General features: G+C 43.2%; 1 protein-coding gene across 1 annotated transcript in view; it reads right to left on the bottom strand.

Moving 5' to 3' along the window:
* Positions 1 to 2,142: 2,142 nt before the first annotated feature.
* The window catches only part of LOC310790990 (adhesion G-protein coupled receptor G5-like), a 66,344-nt gene continuing 53,648 nt past the window's right edge, over positions 2,143 to 14,838 (bottom strand). Inside the window, exons 13-17 of the mRNA XM_083652714.1 lie at positions 13,396 to 13,495; positions 12,105 to 12,379; positions 7,504 to 7,648; positions 4,096 to 4,237; positions 2,143 to 2,740 (exon numbers count right to left, since the gene is read on the bottom strand). Coding sequence (XP_083508840.1) covers positions 7,518 to 7,648; positions 12,105 to 12,379; positions 13,396 to 13,495 — 506 coding nt within the window. The 3' untranslated portion in view covers positions 2,143 to 2,740; positions 4,096 to 4,237; positions 7,504 to 7,517. The remainder of the gene's footprint in view (positions 2,741 to 4,095; positions 4,238 to 7,503; positions 7,649 to 12,104; positions 12,380 to 13,395; positions 13,496 to 14,838) is intronic.

Below are 14,838 nucleotides of genomic sequence, written 5' to 3'. Positions count from 1 at the left end.
ACAATCAACAGATGTGAACTCAGACAGTGGAAAAAGGTGACAGATATCAGCCAGGGCAGAGACACTAAACCACTCAGAAACCATTCACTTACTTAGCAGCACAAGTGCGAGAAGGTGACTGACACCTAAAGGTGACTAGTTTCATCCCTGAATAAAATAATAATAGGAATAATAATTAGTATTAACACTCACCCTGCGTCTTCTCTCTGCTCTCTCAAAATGGTGTCGGTGTGACTGTGAGTTGAACTGCGACACACTTGACTTCCACTGTCAACAGTTACTTTGCTCCGCCTCAGCCTGTATAGAGAAGTGTCGTGGCAGCAGGGCTGGATGATGATGAGCAAAACGTCGCTCCGAGTGTTTCCGGCTCTGGGCGGAAGACCGTGCTGTGCTCCAGGAACAATATTCCGCTCAATTCTTGCGTTCCGTTTAGAAAACATGGGCGACGCGAGTAACAAGAGTTAGCTCAAAACAAACACTTGGTTTGGTATGTCCATGCTTCTTGTTTTGATCTAACTCGTAGTGACTGACTGCCTGCTGTTGCATTTGTGTGGGGGAACGAAAACACTGCAGCACACAGGCCACCGGAAGACGGGGGCGGGTCTTCTTCTGTCTTCCTGCCTCAGTAACTGCCAGGCTCTCTCTCTCCCCCTATGCTCTCCCCTCTGAGAGCCTGGTGACGCATCAGGGCTGGGAAAGTAACTGATTACATGTATTGTAGATTGTATTGATTGTGGATTTATTGATCCAATTCGCTGTGCACTGTAAATATTGACTCTTCTTACTGTCTACTTTATGTTTGATATCTTAAGGTGCAAAATAAACAACACCTAAAAACACTTGGCTCTTAGAAATGACCAGTGAGTGCAGCCAAGAAATAAATTAGGCTACTGGGTTTCTAAGAAAATGATGCTCTGTAATCCAAAGATGTGAACACGATTATTATATTATTATATATTATATTATTATTGAGAAACAGATAAGACAAGATTAGCAAAGCTGTTCTTTATTGTTGTTGTTGTTGTTGTTGTTGTTGTTGTTGGGGGGGGTCCTGAGGAGCTCCACTAGTCAAGTAGGAGGAAATTTGTTCAAAACTAATCAAAAAGTAGAATAATCAGTTACATTACTTTTATATTGTGATACTTGGATTACTGATTACAATTTTAGACAGGTAACTATTAATTGCATCCGATTACATTTTAAAAATAAACTTCCCAACCCTGGTCTGGTTACCAATCACAAGTTCCAGAGGCAGCTGCGGGCGGGATTTTGATGTGACTACAGCTAGAAGCGAGCGATGATAGACAGATGGTTCATCCAATCACCTCCCAGGGATTCTTTAAACACACACACCCTTTTCCAACAAACCGTTTCAAAAGACGAGCTCCCCCACATGGTTCTGTGAACAAGCCATCTGGCATATTATATATATATATATATATATATATGTACATGTATGTACATGTCCTATAACTTCCATTCATACTCCCTGAACTCATCCATGTATGTATCAAGTAGACCCACAGTCTACTGGTTGCTTTTGTAACAGATTTGAATCTTTATTGAAGGAAAAGATCAAATAGAGAACACATGTACAATACTTCAGCTACAGAGAAACAAGCCGTGTAGCTGAACAAAGACATGCGCACATTTCCAACTTTGTCCAAATGAAATAGAAACATGTGAAAGGAGAATGAAAGGGAAATAGTGTCTGAAGTGCTGCTGTGCAAAGTGCCACAAATCAATCCTCTTTATCGACATAGATTTGACTCTACTGTACTGTAACTATACTACAGACTTTACTGTACAAACCACCTGCAAGCAGCAGCTGAAAGATCTCAGACGTGGATCTAGGATTTCAAACAGCCCCCCCCCCATCAGAAGAAAGTGCCTGGCACTTTGTACTGGAGCGCCCTCTAGCGGCTTTCCGCCTCAGTACATGGCTCTCATGAACAGGGCAAAGCAAGAAGATATAATCATATCTCAAACTTGTATCAGGTCCCAGGGTCCTTACACATTTTCAATCAAAGAAAATCACATACTTTTTCCCTCTGAAGATGTTGTCTGGTGTGGTGTTCAATATGATTAACACAGATCTAGATCTAGATCTGGTCTGATGAAGAAATATCAGAATATGTGAGATGATCGGCAGGGTTCCTACATGCTTTCTTTCACATATGGCCGATGTTCTTGACTAGATGTGATGTTGGTGCAGCTATTTGATATAATGCATGCTGACAGTGGCTGGCTCATAAGAGCATCCCTCTATCTGAACATTATTCTTCACATCAACACAAGCTGTGTATTCAAAGTGGGTCTAGACCAAGATCAAAGCTAGAATTGTGTGTGTATCGGACCTGAACTACAACATTTTCCATACTTTTCACAGACTTTTTTTTTCAAATCCCCAAACTATTCACTTTCCAGACCTGCGTAGGAACCCTGAGTTACAGAAGCATGGATACAAGTGGACAGATGGTAATCATATACATATAGAGGGGAATCATATTTAGTCCCTTTGTGCAGCATGGGTTGCTAGTCGTCCATGAGGAAGGGGGGGGGGGGGGGGGCAGCAAATCAGTGACTGTGCAGAGGAGAGGCAGCGCCCCCTAGCTGCTGTCAGCCTGGAGCATCTTCTCCATCTCTTGGTCCCACTGCTCGTCTCAGTCTGTGGCCTCGCTCACCACCTCATACTCCTGGAGCTCCTGCTGCAGCTCCTTCTCCCAGTCTGCCGGCTCCTCTGGGGGAGGGAGGAGGGAGGAGGGTGGAGGGAGGAGGGGGGAGGAGGGAGGAGGGAGGAGGGAGGAGGGAGGAGGGGGGGAAGGGGACACACCACAGAGGTGTTAAGATGGCTTAAGTTAGCCAAATTAGCATGTCAAATGACATCATGACTGACACAACACTGATATATTGACTATGATTAAAAATCTGATATCAAATCAGGCTTGTATATCTTTGATATGATGGATATCATAATAGCCATTGAAAAAACTATGAGGCTATGCAGTAACAAGCTGCTCCAGTGTTTAGCCCACACCAAGACGCAGCCAACTAGCTGCTTATTCTTTATACACTATATTTATATTTCTGATACCAAGGCACACGGGAATAAAAGACAGGAAAGACTCAATTGCATCACAACATCAACAAGAGATCTAAATCTAAAAGAGATTTGCTCACAGGTTCAGCAGCGTCAAGTCAGCCAGAATAAAACAGAAACGTCCGGTTATAACCGTCAAAATAATGCCATTTAAATCAAAGTACTGTCGCAATGTTTTTTGTGTGATCCGAAATCCCCCAAGTACCAAAGAGGAAATAAAGAAAACATTTGCAGAGAAACCTGTTGTAAATAAACATACAATGTTGTGCCTTCCAAAAGCCAATTTTAACCCATAGTGAGTTGACTGGTCTGTACACCCAGCAGCATTATGTAGCCTATTGGTTTTAATAAATTAGCGCTTTTATTTTGAAGGTAATATCGCCTCGCTTCCGGTATCAAAGCTCTTGTTTTCATCTTGCGTTCACTGACCAAAAGGGGGCGTGGCAATCACAAAAAGGAGCCTAACTTCTAAACGGATTCACGTAACACCACGACACTTAGAAAGGCTGGCGGAGGTATGATGCACTCTACCGAGTGCCGTAGTAGTAGTAGTAGTAGTAGTAGTAGTAGTAGTAGTAGTAGTAGTAGTAGAGTTGTTGTTATTATTAATAATATACATTTAATTACATTTTTGGCCTCAATGCTCTTTCCCAGGCTTTTCCACCCTACCAAATATAACATTCGGTGGGAAACAAGAGTGCTTCTGATTTTTGGATTTTTTGGGGAATGAAAAATGTGCAACATCGGCACAAAATATCGTCTTTATCAGCAGCTTGAATGCCGATAGATTGACAGTGTTCTTTTAAAGCCGTCTTCTGTTGAGAGAGTGGTTCCCTGGTTCATAGCTTACTTCTTCAGCTTACATGTTGTAACATGAAAAGAAAATCATCAGAAATACCAACACAACAAAACGATATCTGTCTCATTTCCAGCTTAAGAAATGTAACAGACACATAGTTCCCTAAAGGATGAAACAAAAGTGTAAGAAAGCCGACCTTCAGGTGAGGGGCTGTCCTTATCCAGAAGATCTCTTCTCGATCTCTTGGTCCCACTGCTCATCTCTGTCTGTGGCCTCGCTCACCACCTCGTACTCCTGGAGCTCCTGCTGCAGCTCCTTCTCCCAGTCTGCCGGCTCCTCTGGAGGAGGGAGGAGGGGGGAGGGGGGAGGGAGGAGGGAGGAGGGAGGAGGGAGGAGGAGGGAGGAGGGGGAGGGAGGAGGGGGGGATGGAGGAGGAGGAGGGGACACACCACAGAGGTGGTAAGATGGCTTTAGTTAGCCAAATTAACAGGACAAATGACATCATGACTGACACAACACTGATATATTGACTATGCTTAAAAATCTGATATCAAATCAGGCTTGTATCTTGGATATATTTATATATATATATATTTATATACCGTATATTTATTGCTCTACACTGGTTGTCTTTGGGAAGCACTTAACCTGAATTCATTCTGATGACTGTAATTATGATCTCCGCCAATGGGGTCATATTCTTGCCCATGTCTGTTTGTCAGCAGGATATCTCAAAAAGTTATGAACAGATTAGCAGATTTTGCACAGAACTTGGTAGAAAAGCAGCTCATGGGTCAACTAGCTGTTTAGATTTGCTGTCATTTGATGGAAGAAGTGTGTTTACAGAAGATGGTAATGACTGAGGAAATATATGCTTATGGGTGAATGTCAACAATATGGCGGCAGTGGGCGTGCCCGTACGTGAGTGACGTCAATCGAATAAGGTCTATAGCCAATGGTTGGGATGCATGGGTTACTGCATCAGCTAAATAAAGAATACTACCAGTAAGCTGCCAATCACTGACCTCGTGACGCAGCTGGATTCACGCGGGATCATGAGCTCACGATCACATGACATGACAAATCCACCTCGCCACGCCCCAATCTATTGGTTTGAATCTGAACCACCAGTGGGTTCGCACCAATCAGCATCCTCTGAGGCAGCTATACGGGCGGGCTTTAGGGGTGACGCCAGCGAGAGCCAGCCCGTGCCGGTGATAGACAGATGTTTGATCCAATCACCTGCCAGGTATTTGTGCCCGCGAGCAACTCGTTCCCAGCTGGTTATGTGAAAACAAACCATCTGGCAGCGACAGGTTAGCCAATCACAGCAAATATACACTAAATGTACTGTGATTGTCTAAACTTTGTTTGTTCCCTATGCAGGGTATATACGCTTTTTTTTTTTAAATATTTTTTCCCGATTTTTTATCCCATTTTATCCCCCGTTAGTGCTCATTTGATTTCTCTGTCCTGGTTGCTACTTCATCCTCTGCCGATCTGGGGAGAGCCGAGACTGGCTCCATGCTTCCTCCGAGACATGGGCAGTCAGCCAGCCGCTTCTTTTCACCTGACAGAGGAAGCTTCACCGGTAGGACATAGCACGTGGGAGGTTCACGCTATTCCAACCAGTTCCCCTCCCTCTGAACAGGCGCCCTTAACGACCAGAGGAGGAACCACATTAGCAACCAGGGTATTGCATGTTTTTGTGAAGGGGGTTCCTATATGAAGGAAACCCCCGGGAGGCACGGGGAGAACATGCAAACTCCACACAGAAAGGCCCTTTTGACGACCCCACCCGGGCGGTGGGCACTCGAGGACATGCGGACGGGCACGCATTCCTTCAGCGTTCACATCGTCCCAGGTGGGAATCGAACCCACGACCTTCGAGCTGTGAGGCGATAGTGCTTACCACTGCACCACCGTACCTCCGGGTATATACACTTTAATGTATATCTTGATTGTGCAATAAAACCCAATGCAATAACTGCTAAATACTGCAACTTGTGCAATAACCAAATATCCACACTGTTACGAATGTTCTTTTACTGACTGGACCTAATGCACGTTACTGTTTATTATTATTATTATTATTGTTATTATTCTTATTCTTATTATAATTATCATTATTATTATTATTAAGATAAGATAATAAGATAATATTATGTACCATTCACTTCTATTCAATGGTACTTGACAAGGATTTAATTGTAGGAGGAGCCACACATTGGTGACACTTTCATGTATGTATATAGGCTACCTAACTTCTATTCTATTATTTTATTGTTGTGTGTTTTTGGTCTATTCTATGTTTCCTACAATGTCTCTATGTTTATATTCTTCCCTATCTGAGTGTGAGCAACTGTAGCGTGACCTAATTTCCCCCCGGGGATCAATAAAGTTATTCTGATTCTGAATCCTGAAGTTAAAATCAATACATTTTAAGAGCTTTTTTTAAGACCATCACATCAGCGATAGGGTTGTAAATCATAAGTTTCATCACGATACAATATTATATAGATTCTTTGGACAACGATACGATTTAGGATTTTGATTCAAGTCAGGGGTCTGTGATCGTTATGAGAGGATATACTGTATGCCCATTTAACACAATCAGCTACAAAAATGTAATAACTTTTTAATACTTTTTAAGGGACTTGATTTTGCGTAAATTGATTTAGCAATTTTTAATACTCTTCAAGACCCCGCAGATACGCTGCTATGTATGTGAGTACCAGCACAATAAACAGTAAGAATGATTTGCAAATCATTTCTGATCCAGTTCTGGTATGCAGAGAAATCCCCAATCTTTCAACTCATGGGCTGACTGATGGAGGCTAGCTTCACCTTCATTCAGTCTTTTTCAGGTATTCATGAAAGAAAGATGAACATTTGGCCATTTAGACTATAGAGAGAAAGGTGCAGAAAACCTAGCTGCAGTCAACCATTCAACTTCAGCTTGAGCTACAAGTCCTCCTGACCTACAACAGTGTCTCCTGGACTAGCACCCCTATAACAAACGTGTCATGTTGGCGCCTCCTAATGGCAGTGAGAGGTAACTGTTTGGAAACTGAACTTTAATATACAGAAATCCTGTGCAGTGAGTCAATAAACTGCACACACACGGCGCTCCTGTTTACCAGTCGGCCGGTCTGTGAGGCTTTATAAACCAAGGGGGCAACGTTCCTCATTAATTTTCCCATAGACGTATAAATAAAAATCCTTATTATTAAAAGAGTTTTACTTGGTCAAACCAAGTGATTCAGCTATATTTAGAATCAGGAGAGAGCACAGCTATATTTAGAATCAGGAGAGAGCACAGCTATATTTAGAATCAGGAGAGAGCACAGCTATATTTAGAATCAGGAGAGAGCACAGAACATTTCATTCAGACCATAACTAAAAGAAGAAGAAGAAGAAGAAAACTTTTGTTTGAAATGTTTCTTTTCTTTTCCTTTTTCTGTCTTGTATGGTGAAAATGCAACAAGATGGCGTTGCATTATATATTCGAGAGATAATTGTTGTGGGGAGAAATACAATGAAAACGGGTCAGATATGTTGTCAACCTGGCTGTAAAATAGACTTTTCCAGCGTTTAGCATTACCGCAACCACTATTTCTAGGTCTTCTCCTCGTGGGTCTGCAGCATGTGTTGTCTGGTGGATCCGGTGCTGCTGGTTCTCAGAGAGGAGGCACCGGCCTGCCGACGCATCCAGCCCAGCATGTAGAAACGCAGCATCAGCAGAAAGCCTGGGGGACAGACCAGTAAATTACGTAAGGGATAATGTATATTGAGGCAGTGATTACGGGGGAAATAATGACCGACAGGTGGATTGAGCCCGACGCGCCAGCGGAGGGCTTAATCGTTCACCTGAAGGTCATTATTTCCCAGTAATCACCGGCTCACTATACATTATCCCGCTTAGAACACGGCCTACAACTAAATCATTCAATAATCTGACAAAAATAATTATTCAAATAGATTTTTTAATAGCGTTTTCAACGACAAAGCGGTTTCATTCGTAATTGGCACACAAGACACCACAGCTGCAACTGGTTGGCCTAATTAGTAGTGCCTTGCTGACAAAAAGCTCTTATCAACTGATTAATCCAGGTGCGGCAGAGCAGCGGTCGGTTGTCGAGAAATAATGACCGGTGAATATTGTTGATTGACCAATCAGAATCGAGTATTCAAGAGAGCCGTGTTCTAAGTTACATTACATTACATTACGTTGCGTTGCGTTACATTAACTTACATTACATTAGACTGCGTTACGTCATTTGTCAACAGTAGTGAAATCAACTGTGCAACAGTCTGCATCAGCCAAGACCTTTTAAAAGGAAAATCAAAATAGAATGAAAGGAGGGCAGCAGCGTTCCATGCAGGTGAGGTCAGACTGTGAGAAGGTGCTCTTTGGTAAAAAAAATGGGGTAACATTAAGTCATCAAAAAAAGTCTGAACCAAAGCACTCTTGGTTGTTCCTCCCGTTAATACATACATGTACATAAGTTCAGCTTAGTTAATACATACATGTACATAAGTTCAGCTTATGCTGCCTACACACTAGAGGATTTTCAAATCTTAACCGATTTTAAAAACATGAGAGACCACAGACATAAGGACAATTTCATCAGATTTTAACATTAAAATCGCCTGAACGCACACACTAGACGATTCGGCCAGACTGCGAGACCACACACCAGCCGTTTGAAGTACCGACTCACAGCGATTCCAGCAACTAGACCATACATGGGCAAACTACGGCCCGCGGGCCGGATGCGGCCCGCGGGCGCCACCTATGTGGCCCGCGATGGAATTGCAAAAATTTTTTTTTTTTTTTTTACACAGTGCACCTGAACGCAACATGCAAGATACCCTCTGAATAAGTGTCCAAATGTTCATGTCATTCTGGCCAATACTCCACTTCTGTTATAGCATTTCAGTCTGGAATATGGAATATCTTTCAATAATCTTTATGACTAAAAGGCTACATTGAATTAGAAATTTAAATAATTAACTCATTGGTTTTAGATTTATTTAGCTTCAAGACTGCATTTTTGTTCGTGTGACCCTCAACACAGGCTTTGATCATCCCGGGCCACTGATACTTATGCTTAAATTAACCCACTCATATTCTGATTTATTTCAAGAAAAACATTTTGGCTAGTGGAAATTCTAATTGGCTGGTCTAAATCTAGCAGCCATATTGGCAGGTGGTCAAAAAAGTTATTTTCAAGCCCTGAGAGCAGGTGGTGACATAGGAGTGAGTGAGAAAAGGATGAAATATTGGTGGTTAAGACTGAATAATGACATCACAACTGTTAATTTAAAATGAGTTATTCCTCTAAACGTGGCTTCAAATGCACCACATTTTTCGCGCTGGCGCCGTTCGGCCCTCAGCAAAACCTGGTAGCGAGGACATTTTTTGTGGCCCTCTCTATCATCAAAGTTACCCATTAATGGGTTACGGCATGACAATATTTGTTCGGCCCCCGGCAACAATCTGGGTTTCTCATGTGGCCCCCCATGAAAAATAATTGCACACCCCTGAACTAGACTGTAGGCTGTTTATATCCCACAAAACCGCAATTTTTTCACACAGACAACAGCAGATGGCTCTCCAAACATGCACCGAGCGGCGGGTCCACTTCAAGCAGCGCGGACACCCTCGGAAAATGAGCTAAAACAACGTCCTGTCTGAGAGCTCATATTACAGCATATCCACTCCCTTGAAGCAAACAAACCGCTCGGCACATGTGCGGAGAGCCATCCGCCGCTGTCCACCCTGTTTTTAGCTGTGAGGATGCTGGGGAGAGAGGAGCTACAGGCACTGCTGTTGCCACAACTCGTAGCGCTGCATTAACATCCGGGTATGACCGTCGACGCGTCCCGGTCTGCTCGCTCTCATTGGCTATTGCGGGTTCCGTCGGGAGACAGCCATCGTAAATATCAAACATGTTTGATATGCCCGATTCGAGATCGGGCCGGCTCCGATTCAATCAATAATTTATTGACACCAGACACTTGACAATTATTTTGACAAAAAATCGGTTGAGACTAGCCTCGAATCGGGCCACGCCCCCCCGAGGGGAATCGGGCATTAAATCGGGCCTTTTATCCTCTAGTGTGTGGGAGGCATTAGTTAATACATACATGTACATAAGTTCAGCTTAGTTAATACTAGGGGTGCCGCAAAATAATCGATTAATCGATTAGTCGTCGACACACTCACTAGTCGGAGTGAAAATTACTAATCGACAATTATTTTACTATTTTATTTTTATTTTTTGCGTCTTTCACCGTCAGTCATCCATGCGCTAGTAGAATTCCCAGGGTCACTGAAGGCAACTGCCCCTCCGCCCCCCTCCCCGCACACGGAGGACAGGAGTTGATAAGTACACAAAGGAGGAGCAACAATGGCCACGCGACAGAAAACTAGCAAAGTTTGGCAATACTTTGATGAAGAAAGAGACAACAAGGTTGTGTGTCGGCTATGTTCTCTCAAGCTTGCATATAACCACTCTACCACTGCAATGAGGACCCACCTTCAGAACAAGCATCTCGACGTAAACTTGCGTGGAGGAGATGATGCGGATAGTAGCAGGCAGACCAGTATCACAGCTTTTACTGCAGAACCCCGCAGACGATGTGACCCTCGCCGGTCCGAAACGATCACACAACTCCTCGCTGAGATGACTGCCCGCGATATGCTACCACTGTGCTTTGTCGAGGGCGAAGGCTTTCGCAAGTTGATGAACTTTGTCGAGCCCGCATACACCGTGCCGGGGCGCACCTTGATAACATCCAGAGTGGAGGTGAGCCATGGCAAAATGACTGAGTACATTAAACAGCAGTTAGAGGAGGCACAGTGTGTGGCAATAACGTCAGACATCTGGACGTCCATTGCAACAGAAGCATACGTGACAATAACCTGTCATTTCATCAACGAACGTGGACAGCTCTGTAGCTGTGTTCTACAAACCCGCCCCATGGAGGACAGGCATAGCGGTGAAAATCTGGCAGCACACCTGCGAGAAGCAGTCAGTGACTGGAAACTGGAAGAGAAAGTCGTTGCCTGTGTGCACGATAATGCAAATAAATACATGTAATAATTGCATGTTGAATGTTTTGACATAGATTAAATTATGGTCAATTTAGATGGCGTCCTGATTATTATTATTATTAATTTTTTTTATTATTAATTTAAATTAAAAAAAAAAAAAAAAATTATTATTTTTTTTTTTTTTTTTTTGCTTATAGACTAATCGACTAATCGTCTTCAGAATTTAAGGGTAATCGACAGGAAAACTAATCGATAAAGGCATCCCTAGTTAATACATACATGTACATAAGTTCAGCTTAGTTAATACATACATGTACATAAGTTCAGCTTAGTTAATACATACATGTACATAAGTTCAGCTTAGTTAATACATACATGTACATAAGTTCAGCTTAGTTAATACATACATGTACATAAGTTCAGCTTAGTTAATACATACATGTACATAAGTTCAGCTTAGTTAATACATACATGTACATAAGTTCAGCTTAGTTAATACATACATGTACATAAGTTCAGCTTAGACCATAATGTCCGCAATTCTTGCAAAACTGAATTTAAGTACCCCTTGAAAAGGAGATGGTTAATCTCAAGGGGTTTATCCTTCTAATAAATTGTCAGTTGAATGTAGGGTCATGCAAACGGTTACCACCTGACTCAGAATGTACAGTAGGAATATAGGATGAATCAGCGTGACGTCACTGACACCCACAAATGCGTAACACCGCGGCAGTTAACTAGTACGAGTTGTGCCAAACAAACGTTAATATCTCAAAAAGTATACATCACATCGCTTATATTTTGACATTCTGAGTGAGAGCAGAATGAGCTCAAGAGTTTGATGTATAATATATGCATGTTGTGTTAAAGTCGTGTGAACTGTCGCAGTTTTTAAATTGTAAACACGGTCAGCCGGCTAGAGTCAGACGCTCAAACTCAGGCTGCATATCTGTCTGTCTGCCTGTCTGTCTGTCTGTCTTTTTATAAGCATTTTACGAAATGTCGATGGGAAAATAAATGGCGGATGAAAATCTCTGGTACAGTGCTGAAGCAGGAAGTGGTGTTCCACTTTGGCTCTGGATCTATTGCATCCCTAGTTCTCAACTGTGTTTAGTTACAGGGATGGGAATGTGAGCGCACACCTTGGAAAGAGTTGAGGATGCAGGAGAGGAAGAGGACAAAGTCGGAGATCGGGCCGAAGTCCAGGAAGGCCAGGCCCCAGGTGGTCCCGAACAGGCAGCTGAGGCCCCAGATGCTGAAGAACGACACGCAGTCCCGCCTCCACTCCTCCCGCCTCATGATCTGCCTGCGCACCAGGAATAGCATCACCAGGCCCGCAGACACCAGGACGGCCACCAGGGGGATGGTGGTGCAGTAGTGAGCCAGCCAGGCCTGGGGGCTGTCTTTCATCCAGCACCTGGAGACACACAGGTTCACTGATGTTAGATGTTGTTCTGCCAAAGTTGTACACATCACACACACACACACACACACACACACACACACACACGACCATAGCCTCACATGCACACACACAAGTTTGCCGATATCTCTGCAATTCTCCGCAACTGACTGTTGGTGTCAGTGTGACATCACAGTGATTCAGTCTATTGTCCATGGAAAACCTACTTACATCAGGTAAGGGTTGTTGATGTCATGGAAAACCTACTTACATCAGGTAAGGGTTGTTGATGTCATGGAAAACCTACTTACATCAGGTAAGGGTTGTTGATGTCATGGAAAACCTACTTACATCAGGTAAGGGTTGTTGATGTCATGGAAAACCTACTTACATCAGGTAAGGGTTGTTGATGTCATGGAAAACCTACTTACATCAGGTAAGGGTTGTTGATGTCATGGAAAACCTACTTACATCAGGTAAGGGTTGTTGATGTCATGGAAAACCTACTTACATCAGGTAAGGGTTGTTGATGTCATGGAAAACCTACTTACATCAGGTAAGGGTTGTTGATGTCATGGAAAACCTACTTACATCAGGTAAGGGTTGTTGATGTCATGGAAAACCTACTTACATCAGGTAAGGGTTGTTGATGTCATGGAAAACCTACTTACATCAGGTAAGGGTTGTTGATGTCATGGAAAACCTACTTACATCAGGTAAGGGTTGTTGATGTCATGGAAAACCTACTTACATCAGGTAAGGGTTGTTGATGTCATGGAAAACCTACTTACATCAGGTAAGGGTTGTTGATGTCATGGAAAACCTACTTACATCAGGTAAGGGTTGTTGATGTCATGGAAAACCTACTTACATCAGGTAAGGGTTGTTGATGTCATGGAAAACCTACTTACATCAGGTAAGGGTTGTTGATGTCATGGAAAACCTACTTACATCAGGTAAGGGTTGTTGATGTCATGGAAAACCTACTTACATCAGGTAAGGGTTGTTGATGTCATGGAAAACCTACTTACATCAGGTAAGGGTTGTTGATGTCATCACTTGGCACCACCTCCCTCACACCGTAAATGTTGCCTACCGCTGCCAGGACGATAACAGGAACCACTGGGAGACCTAACGAGGGGTTTTAAAGTTCGTATATATTTTTTCATGTTTGAAAGTTATACATATGAGTTTGAGTTGAGTTTGAGTTTAATCATTCTGACTTGCAATACATGATTGAATTATGCAGAATGTACACTCGAAAAAAAAAAGAAAAAAAAATACACATACATTATGCATTATTAAAACAGACCCCAACATCAAAAATACAATCAACGCTACAGCCCATTAAAAAGCCTGACGCCACAGGAGATGGTGGAGTTTCTCAGTCTATTTGTTCTGGTTTTTGGCAAAGACAACTGATTGCCTCTGCGCAGAACACGGCCAGGCCTTTCTTCCTTACTAGGAGGGAGGATGTGGTGGAGTAGGTGGTTAGGCTGGTGCATCATGTCCTGAATCAGCTTCACAGTGGCCTGTTCTCTTCATGTCTGCAGATCAGGTAGATGCAAAGAGACGTCCTTGAACCTCATCATTATTTTGACAGCCCTTTTCTGAACCCTCTCCATGGTGGCTCGTTGTTTAGCCGTACAGCCCACAAGCAGTACACTCCCATATTCTAGACATGGTCTGATCAGTGTGTTATAGATATCAACCAGGTCTTCTACAGGGAGCCCATTTCTTGCCATCACAGTGAGAAAATGCAGACGCTTGGAGGCTTTTTTCACAGCCTCCTCAACGTGAACATTTCCACTGAGCTGATTGTCCAGATGGAATCCCAGGTATTTTGTGCTTGTGACAACAGGGACAACCTGGCCGTTGAGGATTAGAGGGGCTGGCTGGGGAGGGTCCTTAGCGAAGCATACTCTCAGCTCCATTGACTTCTTGCCGTTGAGAAGCATGTTATTTGCTGCAGCTCATTCCTCAAGCCGCTTTGCTTCACCTGCCATTGATGTATCAGTTCCTATGTCAGAGAGTCTAATGACACGGGACAGCCCTATATCGTCAGCATACCCTATATCAAGTGTATCATTGAACAGGACTGATCGGATGGACATATAGAACAGGAACAGGTAAGGTGAAATGACGCCCCCTTGTGGAACCCCAGATGTAATATCTTTCCATGTGCTATATATGCTATTAGCCACAACTCTCTGTCTTCTCCCTGTTGTATTGCTGTGGAGCCAGGTGAGGAGCTGTGGACAAAGATCTAGTGCAGCCAGGTGCTGTAGGAGATTTGCATGGTCAACACGGTCAAAAGCCTTTGACATATCAGCCAGCAGTATCCGGACCATTGGTGCATTGCAAGAGTCTGTCTGAGTAAGCCAGGTGTGGGTGGCTTCAACAAGAGCATTTGTTGTGCTATGTCCTGGTAGATATGCATGCTGATTCTTGCATTCTTTCAGGGCTGTTGGCAT

This window comes from Poromitra crassiceps (genome assembly GCF_964638095.1).
Source record: "Poromitra crassiceps genome assembly, chromosome: 16".
In the NCBI taxonomy this organism is placed as follows: Eukaryota; Metazoa; Chordata; class Actinopteri; order Beryciformes; family Melamphaidae; genus Poromitra; species Poromitra crassiceps.
Note: the sequence above shows the minus strand (reverse complement) of the source record. Positions and strands in the feature narration are given on the sequence as shown.